Source organism: Strigops habroptila, chromosome 6 (genome assembly GCF_004027225.2).
Source record: "Strigops habroptila isolate Jane chromosome 6, bStrHab1.2.pri, whole genome shotgun sequence".
Classification (NCBI taxonomy): Eukaryota; Metazoa; Chordata; class Aves; order Psittaciformes; family Psittacidae; genus Strigops; species Strigops habroptila.
Genome location: NC_044282.2, coordinates 67,520,291 through 67,543,022, shown reverse-complemented (window position 1 = coordinate 67,543,022; position 22,732 = coordinate 67,520,291). Strand labels below are relative to the sequence as shown.

Here is a 22,732-nt window from a genome sequence, read left to right as displayed (position 1 = left end):
TGCCCTGTTGTAGATATCTCTGCCTTGGCTGCGCTCTCTGCTGTGGTGCTGGGCACCAGTGAGCTCTGCAACTGTGCTCTCTGTGGGCTCCAAGGCAGGAATTGGAGGAGAACGCTGGAAGATTAACAGAAAGGATTCTGACAGACAGCATGTCTTGACAAGCATCAAGGTCAGCCTTTGAAAGTATAAAATTAAAAACTGATTTGGATAAAGGCCAGAACAATAGGACATCATCTGCTTCTCTGCTTTTTGCAAGCCAGTCTCTTTATTTCCAGCTTTTCCTACCTTTGCTCTTGATACAGAAACTGTTCTCCAGAAGCAGTTCTGTTTTGATGCTTCCTCTGTGGCAGATGGCCTGTCCCTGGCAGTTATATGCTGTTAACCCAGTGCTGTACAGCAGTGATACATAAACCTCTGCTCATTTTATTAACGTGCTTTGTGGCAGGGATCCATAAACCTCTGAATCTAGGAGCTGAAGAAGTGCAATTGCAACCTTTATGGTGTATAGCCTGATCAATACAAATCATCAGTCGCTTCCTACTGGGCTGGGAAAGACATGCATGGGAGCATGCTCCCTTTTTTCTTCTGTCCGGTGTATTTATGGTAATAGAATAAAGAAGTAGCTGTGCTATAAACAACTACGCTGCTGTTGGGTGCATGAGCAGATACATGAATGCGAGCAGCAGCATAATTGCGGTTTTCCCCCTGTCATAAGATTGGCTTCTGTTTTGTGTCTGGCTTCTCGGTACAAAATTTCCTGAGAGAAGACATTGTACAGCCCATGTAATTCCCACCAGGCAGCACTTTAGGAAGATCAGTGGTTTGCAATCCTGTATCTCATCTCCACTGAGATAGCAACAGAGCTCTGAAGGCATTAAAAATAGACAAGAAAGGCTCACTAATACATTACTACCGTTCATGTGAACCTTGAAGTTTTAAGTATTAAAGGTTTGAAATATTAGAATTAGCTTAGACTTTCTGGCAGTTGTTACTGTATCACTCCAGGCAGGCAGCTTTGTAAAAATAGCCTTTGTTTTTTATTAAAGCTAAATGGCCTTCTGCAGATGTCATTACCACCTGGCTGGGGAGGTGTTGACAACAGTGGGCAGTAATCAGCACTAGCAAACCGCCTGCATGGTGCAGTGGGGACCTGAGTCAGAGCAGAGACCGTGGGAGCTGACGGGGGAAGAGTAAGTGGCCATTTGCGATGTGAGGTGAGCCCCTCCATGTTAACTGAAATAGATGCCTCTTTGGGAGATGTATTCCCCAAACTCAGACTACATCATTTGCTCTTGGAGCAGAGGAAACAAGGAAAGGAGTAATTGTTTTGAGCAATGACAGTGCAGAAGAGGTTACAGAAGGGAAGGATCATAATCTGTAGGGCACTTGCAGGGTTGTAGTCAGGAAAAAGAAATCAAAAGGCACTTGTGCTCTTTCTGAAACCACATTTGAGAAAGTCCAGATTCTGCATGATGGAGCCAACCTTTTCTTCACGGTCACCCCATGAGTCCAGGTTTTGAGGACCTAGATTTAAGTAACTGTTTTAATTCACACTTTCTGAAATGAATGTAAATCAAATTGATTTTCAGCTTGGTTCATGCACTGCAGGTCGGACAGCGGCACTGACATGAGTCTGCCTTTCTTTCCTCTTAGTGCCATGATACAATTTTTATTCTGGGAAGCTGCTCTTCAGCTGAGATTCTGGCAACAATTTTCTATGCAAATGCTTCACTGCTACTGGATCCAGCAGGGCCCATCTGCTAGAAGGGCTATAAACAGCAGAGGAAGCTGAAGTAAACTTTTAAGCCCCACTGCATGAGAGGAACCCCAAACAGCTCCCACTACAGTCGCCGTGGCTGAATGCTGTCATTGGGCTTGGGGAGCAGCTGTATAAAAGTGTGTTGTTTTTTGACTTGGTGTTTAGAAAAGGAGTACGCATAGAAAGCAAAATAAATCACATAAAAGACAGGCCAACATGGAGCTCTTCAAGGAGTGTGACATTATGGTGTATTTTCTGTTGATGTGGGAAGGGGATAATCCATGCCAGTAATTCTGTGGAAGAAAATGTGTATTATATTTTTCCAAGCAGATGTTTCAAGGTGAATGATGAGCTATTAAATGAAATTTGAGTGGGAAGGAGGCTGTGAAGAATGAAGTGGAAGTATGATGAGTTATAGCACAGGTCAGAAGCCAGCTTTTGAGTGCAGAATCACTTTGGAGACCAGGAGGTCTATTCAGTACATGCTGCAGACTTGAAGGTCTTATCCTCTGCTGACTCAGTTTCCCTAAATGATGATTCATACTTGCACAGGCATATTGCAAGGCACTTCCGGTCTGTCCATACGGAGTGCACTTAAGGTCTGTAAAGCAAATTGGTGGCCTTAGAAAGAAAATAAATGAGGCTAGAGGTAAAGCTGCTACAAATGATGCTTTATGATGGAAGATGCGTTTGGGCATTAGCACAAATATTCACATGTTTACAGGAAGTCTCTTCTGCATCAGGGTGAGTAAAGGGCACACTTCAGCAAAGAGAGTAACTTTACCTGTCAGCTCAGTCCTCCCATACAAGCCTAACTGAACAGATTTTTCACCAAGTGATATTTTCTCACAGTCCCCACTTATCTGGAGACTTGCTTCATGGAATAAATTAACTTAAAATCAACAGAGTTAAAGGAATCTTTAGCCTATGAGCACTCCCATTCTCTTGGGATGTATCAGATATTCATCGCTTGTGTGGAAGCAGGAACCGTACTAATGGAATATCTAAAAAGGAGATTGTATAAAGGCAGACTCTGTAGTACTTCTCTCCTTGTAGGACCAGTGAGCAGGAGGAAAGTCCTTTGTTGGAAGACTGCCCAGGAATATAAGGAACGGTCCAAAGTTACAAATGTCAACAAAGAGGGAATTGTTGAATTAGAAGATTCAGCACCAAGTGAACACGTTTCTCTCTTGTCCTGCACAGATATCTCCAAAAGCTAGTCTCAGTGCTAAAAGGTTTGCAATCTTAAAGATGAACTGGGCCTGATTTCCATTTAAACTAAACCCCTTTTATACCACAGAGAGGCTGCAGATATAATTTAGACCTACCTACTTTGGGTATCACCTCAAAGGTTGATGGTGGCCTTTGTAATAAATAAAAATCACTCTATGAAAATACTTTTACTGTTGATGAAGAAGAAAAGAGGGGGGTGTGTTCAAGAGTGATGTTTTAAGAAAGGTATATCTGCAGTACTTGGCAAAGGGATGTAATAGAAGGGAAAACTGTGACTTGTAGCAACTAATTTTGCAGCTAAGAAGGGATGATCCGCAGTTGATAGTGCCCTACATGCGTGGGTCCTGATTTTCCTTTCTGTCACCAGGCATGCTGTTGTGAACACCTGCACAGAGAGGTGGTTATTCTGATTGATTTGGAGAGGCTGATCATTTCTGTGGCCCAGTGTAACTGGTGAGAGAGCAAAGTGCAAAATCTACCCACAAGCTGCTGGTGAAGTGTCCCTGTGGTTTGCAATATCTCCAAATCCACTGGAGAGACTAATGCCTGCAGTTATAGCCCATCTCTGGGGGAATTTCTTTCTTACAGAGATCTTTGATTTTGTAACCGAGGTGACTGTCCTGCTGTCTTGCAATAAGACATTGTTTGAAATATAAATTACTTTGGCTTTTTTTGTCATTATATACTGTAAAGCGCAATGTCAGCTTCTCTGTGTAGAATAAGAAGCAGTTTTTCATTCTTTTGGAAACTCCTTAAGATTCTGCTTTTTTGCTGCCTTGTCTAAGCAGGGGAAAAGTGGGAAATAAGAATGGAGTTCCTAGAGTAGCCAGCACCTGTGATACTGTGGATCCTGATATGGCCCTGACGCCAAACTGAGGTGTGAAACGGTTTGCTTGTTCTTGAGGCAGTGCACTCCATATCAAGGTATCCAGCGCTGTTTCTCTGTCTCAGTTTTTCCCCTTAATAAATTTTATCCTAGATCAAAAAAGCTTTGTCAAAGAGGGCATGATTCTGTGAAAATTTCTGTTTTAATAAATTGACATTTCCCATGGCAGACCATCCATACTCAGCATTCATTTTACGTTGCAGCCTAAACAACTCACTTGCATTTCAAACTAGAAGCTAGAGGAGCGCTATTGATTGCTTAGCTGAGCAGCTTGAGTATGATCTGCAGCCTCCTCTTACACATTGATTCCTTGTCTCTTTACTCACTGCTTCCTGAATGTCACTGAACTGTGAGAGGCCTGCTAAATGGACAAAAATATTGATTTCTTTCCCCCTCCTTTTATTTTTGAAAGCTCCTTATTTACCAAGCACTGAGCTAATATCAGGAAAACAAAAGGTCACAAAATAAGGCAGAAGCAAGGCAGTTCTTGCATATTTTTTATGAAAAATATGAACTTGGTTGAAACACAGGTTCTTTAAATCGTGTTTCCATTCATGAAAGGTTAATTGTCTGCATGGAACCTTTGAGTTCAGGCTGTTCGTATTTCACTATGCCTGATTGATGCTGAACTTCTGGAGCAGTTTTCTAAGTGGCCATGCCTCTGGTGTTTGATTTTCAGGTTTTTTTGCAGAGAAGTTAGTGAGCAGCTCCTGTGCCAGGATTTGCTGTGCAAGGCAATCGGTAACAGTCTTTTGTCGAGTTTAATGGTTTTATCCTTGTTTCGTTCTACTGGGAGTGTGACACTTTAGAATACCACATCCAGAGAGGGGGAAAAAGGTTAAAAGGGCACAAGCTGGAGTCAAGTAGAACTGAGAAGATGTCCCAAGAGGGGTGACTGAGGACAGTGTAGGTGTCCAGAGGCTTTAGTATGTGCTCATGGTGTATATACACTTACAAGTGTTCGGGTAGGCAAACGGGGATGGTTAGAGAAAGTGGAAAACTAGAACTGATCCAGAACATCTAACTTTAGTAAGTGAAAAAAGCAGCAGGTCCTTGACGTCCAATGACACTGTTTCAACTAGTAACAGAACAAAAAAGTAACAGCAGGGTGGAGGGATGGCTAAGAACAATGAAAAATTGACATATCTTACTATAGGCATGACTTTTCCTAGAAATCAAAGGAAGTATCATTCTGTCTATGTTTGTCATTATGAAAATAGCCATTTAAAATGTGTAAAACAAGAGTGATGCAGGTATTTTGATGGAGAGAGATGCATTTTTACTTTCATGAAATCTTTTAGACTTGTGATTTAACAGCTGCTACATCTTCGCTGTCGCAGCTCTAACTGCACCTACCGAGGAGTGGCAACATAGCTTGGGAGAGTCCCTGTACAGAAAACTCCCAAGGGATGAATGGATACAGGTAGAAGAGGCGCTCAGGCACTCTGTTATGAATAATCCACCAGAGACACAGTTAACAACAGTGACTTATTGCTGTGTATGGAGAGATTCATGAGAACCTTTGAAAGTTACTCTCTTGCATCAGAGGAGCAGTTGTCATTTGATTAATAAATATTGGATGGTCAGTGATACTCGCAAGCCCCCTGACATCCCTGCCTATTCTTTCTGGGCCTTGAAACAGGCTCAGGAAGTTTGAAATCAGATGGATCCAGCTGTGTCAAGCCAAAAGGCATCAATTTTCTGCGTTGCTGTGGCTGGATGGAGTCTAGCAGCCTCACCACCCCAGGTTATCCGTTCAGTAGCAGAAATGAGATGTTCCCACTGCCATTTAAAAGTGATTCAGTTTGGTTTGGTTCATCTGACTTCTCTTACAGTTCAAGTAGGTCTGTACTTTCTTTTTGCTAGTAAGGAGAGTTGGCATTATTCCTTTTATTTTGTACTGAGGAGTCACAAAAAACTTGATTACTTTGGGGCTTTAACAAAAATGTAGAAGAATGTGAGATGGGTGCTCCTCTCTGACATCTTCAGAGCTTACCAGCAAACAGCTGTCAGACAATACAGGTAATGAGCGGGATCGTATTTCCCTAATAAATGTACTTGTCAGGTTACGTGAATGGAGTGGATAGTAAAATTAAATGTGTTTACTTAGACCCCTAAAATTGCTGTAGGTGCGTGATATCACATTCTTGTTACTTTTCAAAGGGGCTTAGGCATGCACATCACTGTGTCTTACTTGTACTTCTCTGTCTCCATCTTTTGTTGCCACCTTGTTTCTTTGAATACCAGAAATTAATGATAGCCACAGCCAGGACAGCTTTCCACTAACTAAAGGTGGTTTATTTGACGATGGCTTTGTGAATCTGGACACACTATTCCAAACCACCTTCATGGGAGACTGATCTTCAGTACCCTTCTCAAAGGGCCTAAGCCCCACCACCAGCCTGACTTCTTTATTTCACCTTCAGGATCAGACCTCTGTTGACCTTGAGGCTTTAGAGAAAAAAGAACCACTGCTTCTTTGGTGGATCATCTCACTGCTATGTTTGTTTCTAAAAATCCATGCCTACTTGATGTCATCAGTGGGACTGCCTTTTTCCTCTGGAATTTGGCCTGAATTCTCCTGTTCTGAAGTTCTTGATTCTTGAGGTTGGGGTTATGTGTACTGTTCCACTTTTGTGCACCCGCTGGTATAATTTAGTAAATCTGTCATTTATGCTCAATGTAACAGAGTCATTTAACTGCAGGAGCTCACCAGTACAATTAACCCTGTTCCGTCAAAACGAGGAGCTGATTATCTTGGCATTCACAGGAGCATAGAGCACAGTTAGAGTGCTGTGGTTTCTGGCCCTCCCAGAGCAGTATTGCAGTCAATTGATTATTTTGTTAATTTGTTCTGCATCAGTATCCTGCTGGTTTATTATCATCCAAGTGACTTCATGCACTATGCATAAGTACAAGTATATTAAAAATCAATACTCGAACCCTTTTTTCCTTGTAAAGATCTTATCATCCATGGGCTACCTTCTTTGATACATGACCTTCATTCTCGTTACAACATAGCTAGTAACTTTTACATGATTAAGTCCCATGCTAATAAAGGAGGTGCTCAGATTTTGCTCTCTACTTAATCCTGTATCCTAACGAAAAAGGAATAAATAAATTAAGAATGAAATAAAAGGCTGTTGTTGCTGATAAATAAACCTAATTTTAAAATGGTAAAATTCAGGCTATTTTAGTAAAAAAATCCCATTCCTTCACTAGTTTCTAATAAGTAGGATGCTTCATAGGCTCAGATCATTTAGAGATGCTATTATCAGAAGCTTCAGATGCTATTATCAGAAGCTTAATGAACGCTGTTTTTCCTGCTTTAGTTAGAGAAGTATTTGAAAAGTGGCATGAGGTTGCATTGTGTATTGGATTGAGGGCTGGATTCCAGGTCTGCACTTGACACAAGTACATGGGATTATGGCTGTTACAAGATCAGAATGTTTTCCAATTATTTTCTACTGTTGCACATGCAAAGATGTTCTCTCTTGTATGTGTTTTTGAAATGTATTACCTGCAATGTGATCCTTAATGTATTTACGTTACTGATGTCTCAGGGAGGCCTCATCTTCTTTAAGAAGAAAACCGTAAGATAGAAGCAGAATCAGATGTGGCTTTCCTAGACTAGACATGAAAGCACGAGTTCCCAGCTCTGAAAACCCACAGTTTTTCTAATGTAGACGCGCAGTTGGCAAGAAGACAAGGATTCTCCTGAGCCAGCTCTCTGCAGCCCTGAATGGGCAGTTCTCCACTCAATTAATTTGATTCACATCATCTTTTTCCAAATTTGTTCTAATGGGATTTTTTTCTGGAATATATGGAAGTTATCTGTTCTTGGGATCATTACTTTCTAGACACATTTTTCACCAGGGAAAGGCAAGTTCTTACCTCATGCTGGGTAAGATCCTAATACAAGGCAACTGAACGAGTCAATTTATAGCTTATGTGAGTGAGAAGGTACCAAGGCCTTATCCAAACCTTTTGACTCATTTCATGACAGAAATACCTGGTCTTTTCTGGACGCAATTGTGTGAGTTACCATTACTTGCGAACATGAGGAAGAAACCCCTGTTCCTGTAGTGAAAAAGAGGCTTCAAAATTTCTGAGACTGTTAAATCTGTGGATGGTAACATCGTGTGTGCCTTTCTCCATATGAAATACTCAGAAAACAGCCTACAGAGTGGTTTTAGTTCAGAGGAGGTTATACCTCCTTGGGGGTATATTCCCTTGTCTCAGGAAATTCAAATATAATGTAATATAATGCAAAAAATAAATTCTATTTTACTGTGAAATGGAACAAATCAGACAAACGAGGTGATCCTGAAGAGGGAAACCAGCCTGTGCTATTTCTGCAGATTGCTCCCCCACTTCCTCCAGGTTGTCTTAAAGAAAAGCCAGGGCTCCGCAGCAGTGCTTTTTAATTAGTAGAAATCCTTTTGTACTGAATCCTAATTCAGTGCCTTAATGCAGCAGGTCCTGCAGAGCCAGCAAGCTTGCGTGGGAGCACAAACGCATGAAATCTTTTTCTCTGGCATCCCTCTAAGTGAGGGTTGGCTTCTGTTCAGAGTTATTTTCTGTGGTGACAGCTCGGGGTTTGCAGTCGCAAGCAGAAAGGCAGGGGTGGTAACGGAGGAAGGCATAATGACAGGTGATTGCTCTGTTGTCTCCATGGCATCACTGAGCCTTATCTTAGAGGTATCAAACAGTGTGCTTATACCTTTCTTTACCCTGTGCAGATACCTGGCACCACTAAGTACACCTAGTATGGGTCCTACTTAATCACTGTCCTCTTTCCAACTTATTTTGTATAAGGTTTATTTTTTATTTTCAATCTGCTCTGCTTTTAATGAACCTGCTCAAGTAATAGAAATACACATATAAATGTGCATAAATGTGTTCAATATTTTATCATTTGGTACCTTTAGTTTTAAGGAGTCAGAATTCAGATTAGTAGATTTCCAGACACATTTGATACTGCCTTTTGAGGGCACAGTGCCCCATCCTGCTCACTGTGAATTGGTATTAAGTTTTCAGGGTTATAATGAAGCAGTATAGCTGTGAGGAAAATAGCTTTTAGCCCCCATCCATTACATCCCAGTTTCCTCTCAGCCTTAGGCACCTCACTGAGCACTCTTTTGAGGCTTCTGCTTTAATTAACGGAGATAGAAGGACACCTCCAAGAATGAGTCAACTGACACAAGATCTGATTTAGCCTTTGGATTAATTTCTCCTCTGTTGATTTAGACTGATACTGTATGAGTTACTGTGACACAGCGGTGTAACTCCCATATACGTATTCTTAATCAGAAATGCCAAAGCCACACATGTAGAAGTGGTTTTCTGAGTTACTAGATTTATTTAATAACCATGCATTTTTTTTCAAGGAAATGCCTAAGGAAATGTTAGGGGTCTTCCTGTCTTCTTGTTGCACCTCAAGGTGTACTCAGTTTATGGTTTTAAGCGTTCCTCTTTGATCAAGAAGCCTCCATGTTTTTGACATATCTGTTACTTAATTAAATGCTGTGACTCTTCATGCTCTCTTGGTTCCATATGTTCGGCTAAAGAGTACAGAAGAGTATGCCAAACTTGACAGCACTTCTGCAAGGTCTGGGAGTTTGTTAGCACATGCTATAACTCCAATTTAGGAGTGCACCTTTACGTGGGTGCAAATAACGTGATAATGGTCTGACATTTGTAGTTCCTGCCTCCAAACATATTTATGTCTCTAACTTTTCTTATTTTCTAAAGTGCTTGGTTAATGTTCTTCTGGATTTGCTGTTCATGAAGAAAATGATCTCTAAAAAACTATGGCTATTTGTGTTTCATAACCAGTATTTTCATGTCTTATACTTCAGCCAGCATAGTCATTTAGTGGTTTTTTTGCCATTTAGTTTTTCTTGCCAGTGTATTTATTTATCACTCATTTACTGCAAGGATAATCCCTGAAAGTAGATTGCTTTACAAGACATGGTTTTGAGAACCTCAGGAGTATGATGAAAGCACACAATGACATATTTTTTTCTCCCAGCAAATCTGTTTGGCAGGAAAGGCTATCTAGTACTCTGAAAATACCCTGGAGAAAAATCTGGAAAAGCAAAAGCGTGGTTGAGACCTGCCTGCTCATTTTCTCAAATGCCTGCAGCTTGGATCACTGACATATTGGGAATTAGTTAAATAATTTTAGCTTCTAATAAGAACAATGTTTTGATTTTGCAAAAAGTATGGCAAGAAGATCCGTGATAATAATGATGCCTGGATAGGGTCTCTTTCTTATGCACACTTCTGGGTGCCTAAAATATGTTCAAGCTGCAATTTTCCTCCAGATAGGACACTTCTGGGTGTCTCTCCCCCACGCAGCCATTGTAGTAGTCCTGTAGCTGTCTACCTCTTGCAAATTTTGGCTCAAACCAGTCAAAATCAGTCACTGGTGTCTGTGCCAAATGAATGGTACAGACACAGATAGTGTGATTTCATAATCCTTATCTCCCATGAAAACTAGGCTACAAAATCTTTGTGTATGTGAGAAGGATGTTGAGCTAAAGATGTAAAAATTAATCCTTCCAGGTACGGAAAGCTGTGCAACAGGAAGGCTTCAGCAGAAGGAAGCGAGGATATAGAGACATCAACGACATTGACATCAACATGAATGATCCTTTATTTACAAAGCAATGGTACCTGGTAAGTTTTGCAAGAAAATCACAGTAATCATAACTAAATAATTGGCATTCAAGCCATTCTATGCTGTTGCAATGTTTTCCAAGAGTTCTTTCCAAGTAACTCACAAGAACTTGGGAATGGATCCAAGGCTTGATCCCCTTGTGTTTAACTGTACCTCTTTTATGCTGGGAAGACCCAGCACATTTCAAGAGCTAAATTTCATTTCAGTCAACGGAAAGATCCTTAGAAGGCTTGAAAGAGAACTGTATTGGTGTCCTGTGGGCATTCCTGGTGTGCTGATGTGACCCCTAAAACTGCATATGAATCATGTCTTTGAGCTGTTGCCAGGTAAAATATTGTTACAGAATTATAACAGAAAGTTCTAGTGTTATTGGCTACAAAAATTGAGGGTTTTTTTGCCTTATGGAAATATGAATATTAATTGAATCTCTTCTGTCAAAAGCAGAACAGCTGAAAACTGATGAACTTTGGCTTAAGCTAATGTCAAAAGAAATTAATATTTTGCTAAATTGTTTCATTTTTAATGTGTCATTTTATAGGGAGAAGTCTTCAGTCATATAAGAAAAATTTAATTTTTACATAGAAGTAGCCAAAATTATATGAAAGGTTGATAAAGTAGTTTGGGCCAGTTTTAATCTTGCAACCTATTTATGATGAAGTACTTAGTAAATGCAGTACTGCTTTGTTAACTTAGGAAGGGTCTTTTTTGCTTAGGAGTAGTGTTTCTTACTCTCTTTCCTTTTAATCCGTTTCTTATGTTTTATGATTCCATCCAATATGGTTGGTTTTTTTTTTTTTCTAAAGCAAGAGTTTTCAGGTGAATGAGGGTGCATTAGCAGGGATGGGGCTTCATCCTTGGTGAGATGATAAAATGTGGATTAATTCACTTCTTTCTGGTACTTCAAGCAAAATGTTTCAGTGATAAAAATAACAAAATTTATATGAAGCTATATATTTTTTAGATTATAAAGTACACTAAAATGTGTTTTGAAATGTGTCTGACACAAAATTGAATTTTTCTGCATCTCAACAGCAAAAGCCATATTATTTTTCCTATACAACTCGAGAACTTTGTAAATGAGGTTGGAGAACATGAGTAATGCCTGAAGATACAGGAGGTTGCCTGTACTGCAGAACCATAGAATCGCACAGACACAAGGTTGGAAAGGACCCTTAAAGTTCACCTAGTGAACTTTACTGCTTGAAGAAGGGCTAACCTGGTTATCAAAGAACTTGTTTCTGGTACTAAACCCATTGGTCGTGAATTTCAGTAAATCCCTGCTTTCAAGAAAAAAGCATTTCCTGCTCATAAAAAAGTCCTTTGTAAAATCCATTGGTCTAACTTTTTTCTAGATTGACCTACTGCCCTGACATTTTAAGTAAAAAAGTCCTTCTTTGGGTCCAGAAAATTCAGGGTTTAACCAAATCTTATAAACCACAAAGAAGTGAATTTACCAAGGGTTGGTTTTTTTGTGTTTTGCTTTGGTTTGGTTTGGTTTTTTACCACTGTATTCTTGTGGTAGTTATGATAATGTACAGATGTGCAATCCAAAGCAAATGGAATATATTTTTCCCTACCAAAGATACATGCAAAGACAGAAAGCAAATTTCAGTGGCTGTGAAGATGTGTCTGTCAAGTAAAAAAACCTATTCTTCTTTTTCACTGATGTATCAGATTAACACTGGTCAAGCAGATGGGACTCCTGGACTTGACCTTAATGTAGCTGAAGCATGGGAGCTGGGATACACAGGGAAGGGAGTAACCATAGGAATTATGGATGATGGTAAGTGAAGACTGAGTGCTAATGTAATGTTTTTAAGTAGCTTTTTTCATGTAATTAAAGTCAAAGAAAGATTAAAAAGTAATAATGGATTGCTTATAGTGGTGAGACTACCAGCCTCCATAAAGACTTTGAGATCTTCAGGGAAAACATGTTATAAACACTTCACTAGGGATGCTGAAGCATGGATATCTAAGCATTAAAAGTAGTTTGCAATTATCACTCAGATATTTTCCAGGGCACACTATAACAGCCATTAAGCCAAAAGAAAAACTCCCCTTGACTTCTGTAGGCATTGACTGGAGGATGTAATTGCTGTGCAAAAAGTACTTAAGAAAACATTTTCTGGGTTACATTATTCTCAAAGTCATACTTGACAGCTGAAATAATTAAACACTTTCATGCTCAATGTCAATAACTATCTGCATATTAAATATATTACTGATTTGAGGCTAAGTTCAGGGAAGGTGAAGATAAAAGGTACAGTTGAAATCACAGCTGTTCCATTCATGGGTTCCTTGCTGAAGTACAGGAATTCTCTGCAGTCTCTCAACACTTTTCTTCGGGCTAAATTTTGAATGTTTTCCTTTTATGGTGACTGAATAATTTTAAAAACAAATAAAATACCTGGATCCACTTATGTTTTCTAGGGTCAACTGAGATCTGGCCTCATCTGCTTACTCCTAAGACAAGTTTTTTGTGGAAGTAAGAAAGTAGACTTAGATATCTGTATATTCATGAGAGATCAGTCTCATGTGAGGGATCATCTTTCGTGTGATATCGTGAGAAATCACAGTTTCAGTGATCCCACAGAGGCAGGACTTAGCTTTCAGAATAGCTGAGCATGACCGTGATGGGGACAATGACAAATTACTTGAGTTTCAGGTCAAATAAAGCTGTTGGCCCGTAAGATTCAGCTTTTAGAGAGGGGGATAGTTTGCCTTATATTCACTTCCAGTAACTCTGGAAGAGCACCTGAATAACATGATTCTTCATTGAGACTTTTATTGTCTCATCTACCATTTGGATCAGTAAAGCTCTCCACAGATACATGGGTCTCTTCCAGCAATTCTAGTGCTAAAGACCCTACATAATGGGAGGTAATCATTGATCAGAATAACCGCCATAATACAACATTCTCCTTGGAGATAAAATTGAGCATGTAATAGTGTGGTGCAGTCATGGGGCAGAGTAATGATCAAAATGTAACAGGGGATTGGTGGCTATTCTTTGTATCGTTTAACTGGATATGTAATAGGTCATCTTATCTCATCGGAGCGTAGATCTGGTGCTTCTGTTACACCATACCCTGGGATTTGTATATTTGCCATATGTAGAAAGATACCATGCATTAGAATGAGTATATTCTGCACCACTGCCCTGTCACAGTCTTTAGCACACTACCAAGGTGTGGAGCCTATGCTCAGATATTTGCTAAAATGGTCTAATCCAGCATTAAAAATTGCCTTTCATATACGTAATCCAACATGTTTGCCTTAGTTTGCCTTCCCCAAGACTAGTTTAAGTAATTTTCTGTCTACTTATTTTACAGCTTTCTGTGGTTGAAAATACTCTTTTTTATATCTTGTACTGATCCGGCGGTTACTGATCTTGTTAGTTTGGGTATGCTTTGAGATGATAGAACTCGTATAAAGATAAATTGTGATTTAAACTAATCTTAATAAGTAGATAGGATCTAGTCTACAAAGCAGGTCAATAAATTTTGTCACTGAGCTCACCTTTAAAATTGGCACCTGGATTTTGACATAAGTAATTGGAAATTCCTTGCTGGGAGTGCATCAGAAACGGTACACCAGTTTACAAGTCCACATTTAAGAACTGGAATCTCAGTCAGTTGCATTATTCACTATGATTATTTTCCTATGGTGGCAAAGGAATCTTGTTTTCTTCTGTTGTCATTAGAAAATCTTTTCTGAAACTCTTAACCTTTGGTTTCTGTTCTGTCATTATCTTATTGCAGGAATTGATTATCTGCACCCTGATCTTGCATCAAATTACGTAAGTACCTGCTGACTTTTTTCTGTAAAATGTGGGTTTTCTTACTGTTATAGTCCCTCTGCTACAAAATTTATAACAGTGAGTGGAATTACAGTACAGCTGAACTGCTTATTTTACAGATGATACATTCACATTGAAAGCAGCAGACTAAAAATGAGACTGCCTGTATGTACAAGGGATGGAAAGGTGACAAAGCTGGCTGTGGAGAAATGACAGTGCTGCCTCACATTAAATAAGCTGCAGCTGGCAATATTGGATTTAGGACAGAAATAAGTAACCTGCGAATTGGCTGTAAATCCTGCTATTAAGATGCAGAATGCACCTGTCACTTGGAGGGGCAAGGAGCTGTGGGCTGTGGCAAGGCATGTATTAGCCTTTGAATTCTCTCAGAACAGCTTAATTCCTTCATGACAGGTGATTTGATCCAGTGCTTCAAAGCATGTGCAGGGCAGGTTGTGTGTTCTCAGCACATGCTGTGCCAATCAATTGTTCCTCAAACCTAACTCAGACCTTTGGACTGCAGGATTTTATCTTTCTTAATTGTTCCAGGCTCTCCCCAACCCCCCATTGACACTACCACTCCTGTCTCCAGGCATCTACAAGGGTTCCCAGTACCCAGGGGCTGTCCGTTGCCTTTGTGGTGCACTGCTCTCCCAATGTGCTTGTGGCAGTCTGGTGCACAATGGGCATCAAGAAGCTATGGCTCATTGCCAGGGGGGTTAGGTCATGCTATTCTTCTGCAGCCACTGGCTTCCTGAGGGAAGCACAGGCTTCTTCAGGTGAGCAATATGGTTTAGTTTGCATCTGCAGTTAAATGAAGAACAAAGACAACTGGAAATTTTGGTAAAACACAAGCCATTCAGATAGAACAGCTCTGAAATGAGATGCCCCATCCCTGGAAGTGTACAAGGCCAGGTTGGACAGGGCTTGGAGCAACCTGGTCGAGTGGAAGGTGTCCCTGCCTGTAGCAAGGGGATTTGAACTAGATGATCTTCAAGGTCCCTTCCAACCCAAACCATTCTGTGATATGATTCTGTAAGTTATTTTTACGTACTTGCAATTTGGAAAATAATAACACACAGGTGGAAAAATCTTATTTGTTGCAAGTAGCAAAGCACATTTGGTAGGGAATAAATGCATCTAGAAAGTGTTTACTCTGCACAAGGAATTTGACCACAGAGGTGAAGTGCAGGATAGCCAGTTTCACTCCTTATGAACTAGCTTAATAACTTGATAGCAGCTAATTAAACTCTGTGCCCTAACTGCAAAATTATCTCCAGTGAAATAACTCAGTAGGATGTTTCCATAGATTCATACAAATAAAGAAGTTTGTAAAAGGCAGCCCTTTTCTTTGCAGAAATTGTGCTCTGTGTGTGTGTTCTAGCATATGACCTGGGAAAAGCACGCACTTTTTATTCACTTTTCAGCAGCAGGCATGGACAAAGTATGTGGGAGTATTATGATTCTAAAAATCATGTTTCAGCTAAAGAAGCAAAAAGTCTCTACATCATATCTGATACAATGTCAAATAAGAACACTTCTATTGTTTACAGTGAACCTATAGGATTATGTCCAGAAACCTAAAATAGATTTCTCACTAATTCAGTGTTTTTTAATTCTAAAAATGTTTTCTGCTTGATGGATAAATATTTGTCAGGCTTAGCAGAAATGTATTGTTTTATGAGTGGCAATGGTGAGTTTTTTGGAATTTAATGGAAAATGACCCAGAGAATGACAATGCACAGACATGATTCTAAAAATCAGAAAATAGCAGAGCTGGAGAGAAATCTGAGATTTCAGAAAAGAAATACTGGGATGAAAATTGGAGAAGAAAAGCTGTGTGGGCATGGGGACAACAAACCTTTAATGGCAGTCATGAAGGACTTGTGAGGAGACTGATCTGGAGGTGGGAATCTGAAAAGGTTTGTGTAGGAAAGACTTTGTCCAGGCAAGGAGTGGTCCAGTAGTGGAGCAATGATCAGGATCTGGAGAGACAAAAACTGATTGTCTGGCCAATGCAAAATGCAGAATTAGGCATGGCTTGTACAGGCAGATCAATAGCCAGACACAGGGGAGAAAAGACTGAGGAACAAGTAGTTGGTAAGACAGTCATTTAAGGGAGCAGCAGAAACTGCATTTGAAAGATCACTTTCTTAAAGGAGATATCACCCCAATGCTTTTAATACAGAAAGAAAAAAAAATAGGAGCTACCCATGAAATCTGTAGTTGTAGGCTGACATAGCACTGGCAGGGTGGGGGGGGGGGGGTGAGAAGAAGAAGAAAGAACAGCTTGCGTGTGTATAGTTCATCTTTATTGCAAAAGGTTCACTTTTAATTCTGTCCTGAATACACCAGAAGACACAGCAAGGAAACGTGCTGATAAATTCACACATTGTATGCAAGATAACTAAAACTTGGTAACTGGTAAGAGTTGCTGGCACCTCCCACGCAGAGCTGGCTGCTGTTGCTGTGTCTGAGAGGAGTCTGGCTGAAGGGCAAGGTGGATTCCAGCTCCTGCTGCTAAAATCTGCCATCTCTCTATGGCCCAAGTACAGCACAGCGGTTGCAGGGCTTGGTTCACCTGCCCTCTGCCTCTCCTCCTCTCGCTGCAAGGCTGTACAGGCCTCCTTCAGTCTTAGGAGATCCTGCTCTGACAGCATCTACCGTGTCTCAGAGATCACGGGGGCCTTTTTTCCCAGTAGGTAGTAATTTGGGCATGAATTAAAGGCAAGGGCTTAAATGCAGCTGAAGGAAAGATCAGTTAGGACATAAAAATGCAATGACACGAGTCTCTTCAGGTATGAGTTGTTAACTCACTTCAGGCTGGCATAGCAATTGCAGGCACCTTTGCACCACTCCTATACCACATGTTTGGTGTTTCATGACATTTGCGCTTTGGGACAGCTTTCTCCTAAGTTACGTTATTTATTTTTAGGAAATTAAAAGCTTACAGCTTATGTTTCTTAAGTGTGTAAATGCCTGCGTAGCCTGGCGATGTCTGTGCATCTTGCTTGGAAAATTGGGAGCAATTAGAAAGTCTCTCAAAGGTGGTGTTTTTGGCACTCGAGCATTTTCAAGTATGAAAACTTGGCATTGGTTACTCAGTTTAATTTGGCTTTTATGTTTTTGACTTGCTGGTTTTCTTGCTTGAATAGTTTAATGGGGGTTAGCACTTAGACAAAATGGAGGTCAGGGAAAAGAAAGACCTTTCTAAAGAAAAAACAATTTGTATTTTCTTCTAAAAATTGCTGAACTGTGACCTTATCATATGGCATGCACTTCTAGCCATATATTTTTTTGCTGTTTCTGAGCTTTATTGCTTCAATCTCCATTTCTCTTTTTAATGTACTTTATATACATGGAAGGCAGTGTGCCTGCTCACAGTCTGGATGGACTGCTCTCCCAGCACCCTCTCCCAGCTTGCTGCAGTATAGCTACTTGCTTTTCTGGGATCAAGGGGTTATGGCAAAGCTGGAATTTTCCATTCTGCACCGTGAATGCAGAGAGGCTCATTGTCAAACGATCAATATTTTCTTCCAAGCCTTGGAAACCCTGCAGAGGTTCAGCCTTCGGGAAATTATTTTTTTCCCCACAAAGAGAACCCTTCATTATGAACTGATAATTAAAAAGCTGAAGCCTAATATACTCCATGGTTTTATTTCAGTTCAGAGCGTACATACAAAGCCAGCAATTTTCAGGACTGACTTCTCCAAGATGCAGCATCTGAGTGAAAAAGAAAAATGAAGTCACAAGGGCTGCACATTATATATGTCTAATAAAAGAGGAGAACAGCAGCTGTGGGGGGTGTACATTACAAATATCAGTACATTGTTTTCAAGAAAAACCTAAGAGAGCAAATGGAGGCTGGATGTGCCAAGAAGAGAAACATAAGCTGATCTCATATTGTGGTACTTTTGTACTTGGCCAGTGTCTGCTGGTGAAGGTCAGTGTGGCTGCATTATCCCATTTATGGCAGCAGGGAGCTGATCATCTCGTGTAAGTGCATTTGTCCCTGATTAGCAGTAGTGAAGAAAATCAGGATGCCACCAAGAGACTCGGGTCAGGAGTAAGAAATTGCTGTTTTCCATGTCTGAACTCTGTCTGAAGGTGAAAGCTTGTTTCAAAAAATTGGGGGGGGAGAGAGAACAAGACAAACATTTATTGTAGGAAACCCAGAGGTGACTCTGTGAGTAGGTAACTTTTTTACAAAGTACTGGTACATGTGAAATGAAAATCATGCAGCAATCCTTAGTAATATATAGTAATATAACATTCAGATAAGAAAGAAGATTCTGAAGTCTGTGGAATTACACAGATGTAACGTGCATGAACAAACATGCAGTCATCTTAGCAGCGCTTCATTGCTGTCCTTCCCTTAGCTTTCTGTCTTTCCTGTAACGTGTCTTTATGGTACAACCTTACGTTCCATCTTCCAAGGTCTTTACCAGCTGTCACTCAGGCTGTATGCAGGAGAGGATTTGCTGAGCAAAAAAGGCCATATGTAAGGAATGAGGGAAGAATTTCTGGAGTTACACTAGGATAAATTGAAGTTTTCTGTCATCTACCATTTCTTACTCAAATGTGAACAGCAGGTGGTCTCATATGTCTTCTCTTTCCACTTTGGTGACATCTCTAAATGCAAAGCAGTCTCTCACAACTTTTGGTTACTTGTCACCAGCTAATATGATAACAGCTCCCCCTGCCTTGCCGAGAGGCAAACAGAAGCATATTTTTGGAATAATTATCTTATCACATAAGCAGTGAAGCAGGGAAATGTTCTATTTCTGTTATGAGAGGCAATTTCCATTGTTTGTTAGAGGAACAAAAACATCATTGAATAATCTTCACAGCCACAAAAGAAATAAGAAATAGTACAGGCGATAAATTATACACTGCAATATGTGTAGCAAAGCTTAGCAACAGCATAAAGGATCTTCTTTCTTTTAGAAAGCCTGTGTTTCCTTCATTAGCATGAATTTCTGAGTATGCCTTGGCCTCCCTGCGCACTACTGAAAGGACCTACAAATCGTTTTGGAGGCCATGAGCCTGATCTCAATGCTTTACTAATATAAATCATCAGTATCTCCACTAAATCACTGGGGCCTAATTGTGGGGGTTTGTAAGTTGACAAAGCTCCATTGACATCTGTTGAACCATACTGCTTTGACCCTGATGATCTACCCCGCGGAAGTCCCAGCTGATGTAATTGCCCAAGTCAAACAGAGTTCACATATAACTCTGGTGGTGGTGAGAAAAACGTTACCCTTCCAGGACTGAAATTTGTTGGAGAACCTCTGAAGACCTTGAAAAGATCCTAATGTCTCTGCACTGTCATTAATATCAGCCCAAGGGATCCACAGGGGACATAAAGCCAAACTTTAGCAGAGTCGGGTTCATACTTGCCTGGTATCCGCAAATGATTTCAGTTAGCTTTATGAGATCTGAGCCCTATGACATGATTTTTAAAGAGCCTGAGATAGTTGCACTGCCATTTCCTGCTGCATTTCAAAGGGTTATTGAGCACAGACACTAGACACTTGATATGAATAAACCCTTACTGCTAATACATCAAAGTTATTTTCTGGGCAAACTCTGCATGCTGGCCATTGTTGCTAGTACAAATTTTTAATTGCAATGTTGAAATAACACATTATCAAAAAGAAAAGAACAGAACAAACTGTTCTAGGTGCTTGAACACATCACTAATTGGATTTTGGGTTGGTTGGTTTCACTTGTTTTTTACGGAATTGGGTTTTTTGCTAATAGGTTTTCTGAAATAAACACTAGCATAACAATTAAAAATTATCAACCAAAACCTGGAATAAATTCACGAAACATCTTTCTACTAACATCGAGAATTCAGTAAGTGCACTGCTTGATGGATGCTCTTAGAGCGGATTGTGGCAGAAATTTCATCAAGAGATAGTTGAGACAAAATGAAACCTCTCTTTTGCCAGGATAGAGGGATGGATCGAGCATTTAAATGCCAGGGTGACTGATGCCTTAGCAACTGAAAGTGATGGCCTTCTGTTGGGCTGTTTGTGCTGCTCAGATGGCTTCTGGCAGCTAAGGGGCTGGTTTTAGCATTTGGAAGATGATCAGTCAGGACATGCAAGACAATGAAGTTTCACCGGCATAAATTACAATTTAAAGGGAAGAGAATGAAGTTCTCTGTATCAGTCTTGGCTGGTTTTTTTCTGTTACTCTGTGCAGAATCAGCTTCTGGGCTCATCCCTCTGTTTTGCGCAATCTGGGTTGTTTGTTTTTTTCTCTGAAGGTACGAAAGGCTGAAAATGACATGATGTCTTCTCTGATAAGATCAGCCAGGCAAATAAAGTTCTCTGTGTACTTAGAAGTGTGTCCTGGGTTTGTCACTTACTAAAAATGCTTCACATCTTGAAAAACATAATGGGGTCCTGAAAAAAATTCTTCCTTGCTCCCAACAGTACCTGGTTTTGCAGGTACCTATCACAGTGCTGCTCATGTACTGAAGTCTAACTGTACAAGTCCTCTTCTCTGCCTTATAGCTGCTCAATATGAGCACTGCTAGTGGGGGAGAGAAGCCATGGTGCTACGTAAAGGAGATGTCCGTGTCTTCTTGCTTTGTGAAAGACGAAAATGTTTCGTAATCATAGATATTATCACAGCCTTCTAGCTTTCAATTCAATTAAAAAGATGGAACAGCAAGAAGAATTTGGAGACTGTTTCTCCTCTGGATTATTTCATATGGCCAGAGGGCACAGAAAGAGGCTTTTTCTGCAAGGGAGGCTGCACCTTGTGAAAGAGGTATGATTGCCTTAAGGAGAGATGATTTGTGTCACATACAGAGCTGTGTTTGCAGCTGAAAACTGGATTTCTCACACTGAAAGATGTTTTGCTAACAGCTTTGCTAAAGCCTGTTATGAAAGATCTGAATGCTTCTGCAAGTTCTTGGTGCTTTGCACCATCTATACCACTGGAGTTGGCATTGCTCCACTGATGTTGGCCTCTTCAGGGGGATGCACTGATTTTTTCCTGGGTATAAAATAGCCTCAAAATAAATTCCTTTGGAATCAGAAAGATACTAATACGTTGTAGTTGCGTTTGGCTGAGATTATTTTCAGAGCAGTGAGTGCTGCAGAAAGTTTCATAGAATGGTTTGGGTTGGAAGGAACCTTAAAGATCATCTAATTCCAAATCCCTTGTGACAGGTAGGGGCACCTTTCACTATAGCAGGTTGCTCCAAGCCCTGTCCAACCTGGCCTTTAACACTGCCAGGGATGGGGCAGCCACAGGTTCTCTGGGCAACTCGTGCCAGTGTCTCACTACCTTCACAGTAAAGAACATCTTTCTTACATCTAATTAAATCTATGCTCTTTCAGCTTTAAGTCATTCCCCCTTGTCCTGTACGTAGTAAAAAGGTATGTAGTGATAGCTTTCTTGTCAGCCCCCTTTAGGCACTGGAAGCTGCTCTAAGGTCTCCCAGAGCCTTCTCTTCTCCAGGCTGAACAAGCCCAACTCCCTCAACATGTCTTCATAGGGGAGGTGCTCCAGTCCTCTGATCATCATCACAGTCCTCCACGTTTCCAGCTTTATTCTATATTAGAACAACCTGAAAGGAATATTCTTCAAGCTAAATGCATGCCTGGTGTACAAGCTGTGTGAGATGGTGCCAAAGACAACTCGCTTTGCAAGCTAAAGACAACATATCATCCGCAGCATTTATTTTTCTCTATAATCAATGTACTTAATTAATCAGCTGCACACTGAGAAAGTGCAAGGTGGCTAATCACTTTAATCATTAAGCAGTGGTATTAATTTTCACTTAAGGCATCATCCATGGAAAGTAAATTAAGATTGCTGAAATGAGAAATGCACAGGGGTGGAAGAGAGCAGATAAGGACATTTATGCATCAGTTCTGGCTGGTGCTTTTGAAATTGGCTTGTACCTCTCCAGGGTTTCTCCAAGTAAATTTGTTTTGAAATTCTTTCATTTTTTATTTGGGCAAGAAAAGTAGAAGAAAGATTTTAGTCCTCACTGTTTGCCGTGGAGGGACCTGGCATTGCATTGCTTTGGGTTTTTTATTACTTCCCTTTCTGCAGACCAATTAGCTTTGGAACTGGCCAGGAATCTTCCATTAGAACAGTATTTTCACTCGTGAAGATCAGTGTTTTATGAAGTGTCCATGGGAAAAGTGAAATGCTTTTATTTTGGATCAGTTCAACCCCCTTTTAAATATTTGACTTCTAGAACACAATTAAAATAACAGCAACAAAATCCCACTCTTGTGTATGGTCCACTTGAGAGAGCAGGGTCAGATACACAGTGCCCTTGAAGCAGTGCACACCATGTATTTTTAAAACCAAGTTCAACACAACTGAAGTAAAGAG

The 22,732-nt window shown here is 40.3% G+C and overlaps 1 protein-coding gene across 1 annotated transcript in view; it reads left to right on the top strand.

Moving 5' to 3' along the window:
• The window catches only part of PCSK2 (proprotein convertase subtilisin/kexin type 2), a 110,323-nt gene that overhangs the window by 43,868 nt on the left and 43,723 nt on the right, over positions 1-22,732 (top strand). The window contains exons 3-5 of the mRNA XM_030490221.1: positions 10,449-10,562; positions 12,238-12,346; positions 14,325-14,362. Coding sequence (XP_030346081.1) covers positions 10,449-10,562; positions 12,238-12,346; positions 14,325-14,362 — 261 coding nt within the window. The remainder of the gene's footprint in view (positions 1-10,448; positions 10,563-12,237; positions 12,347-14,324; positions 14,363-22,732) is intronic.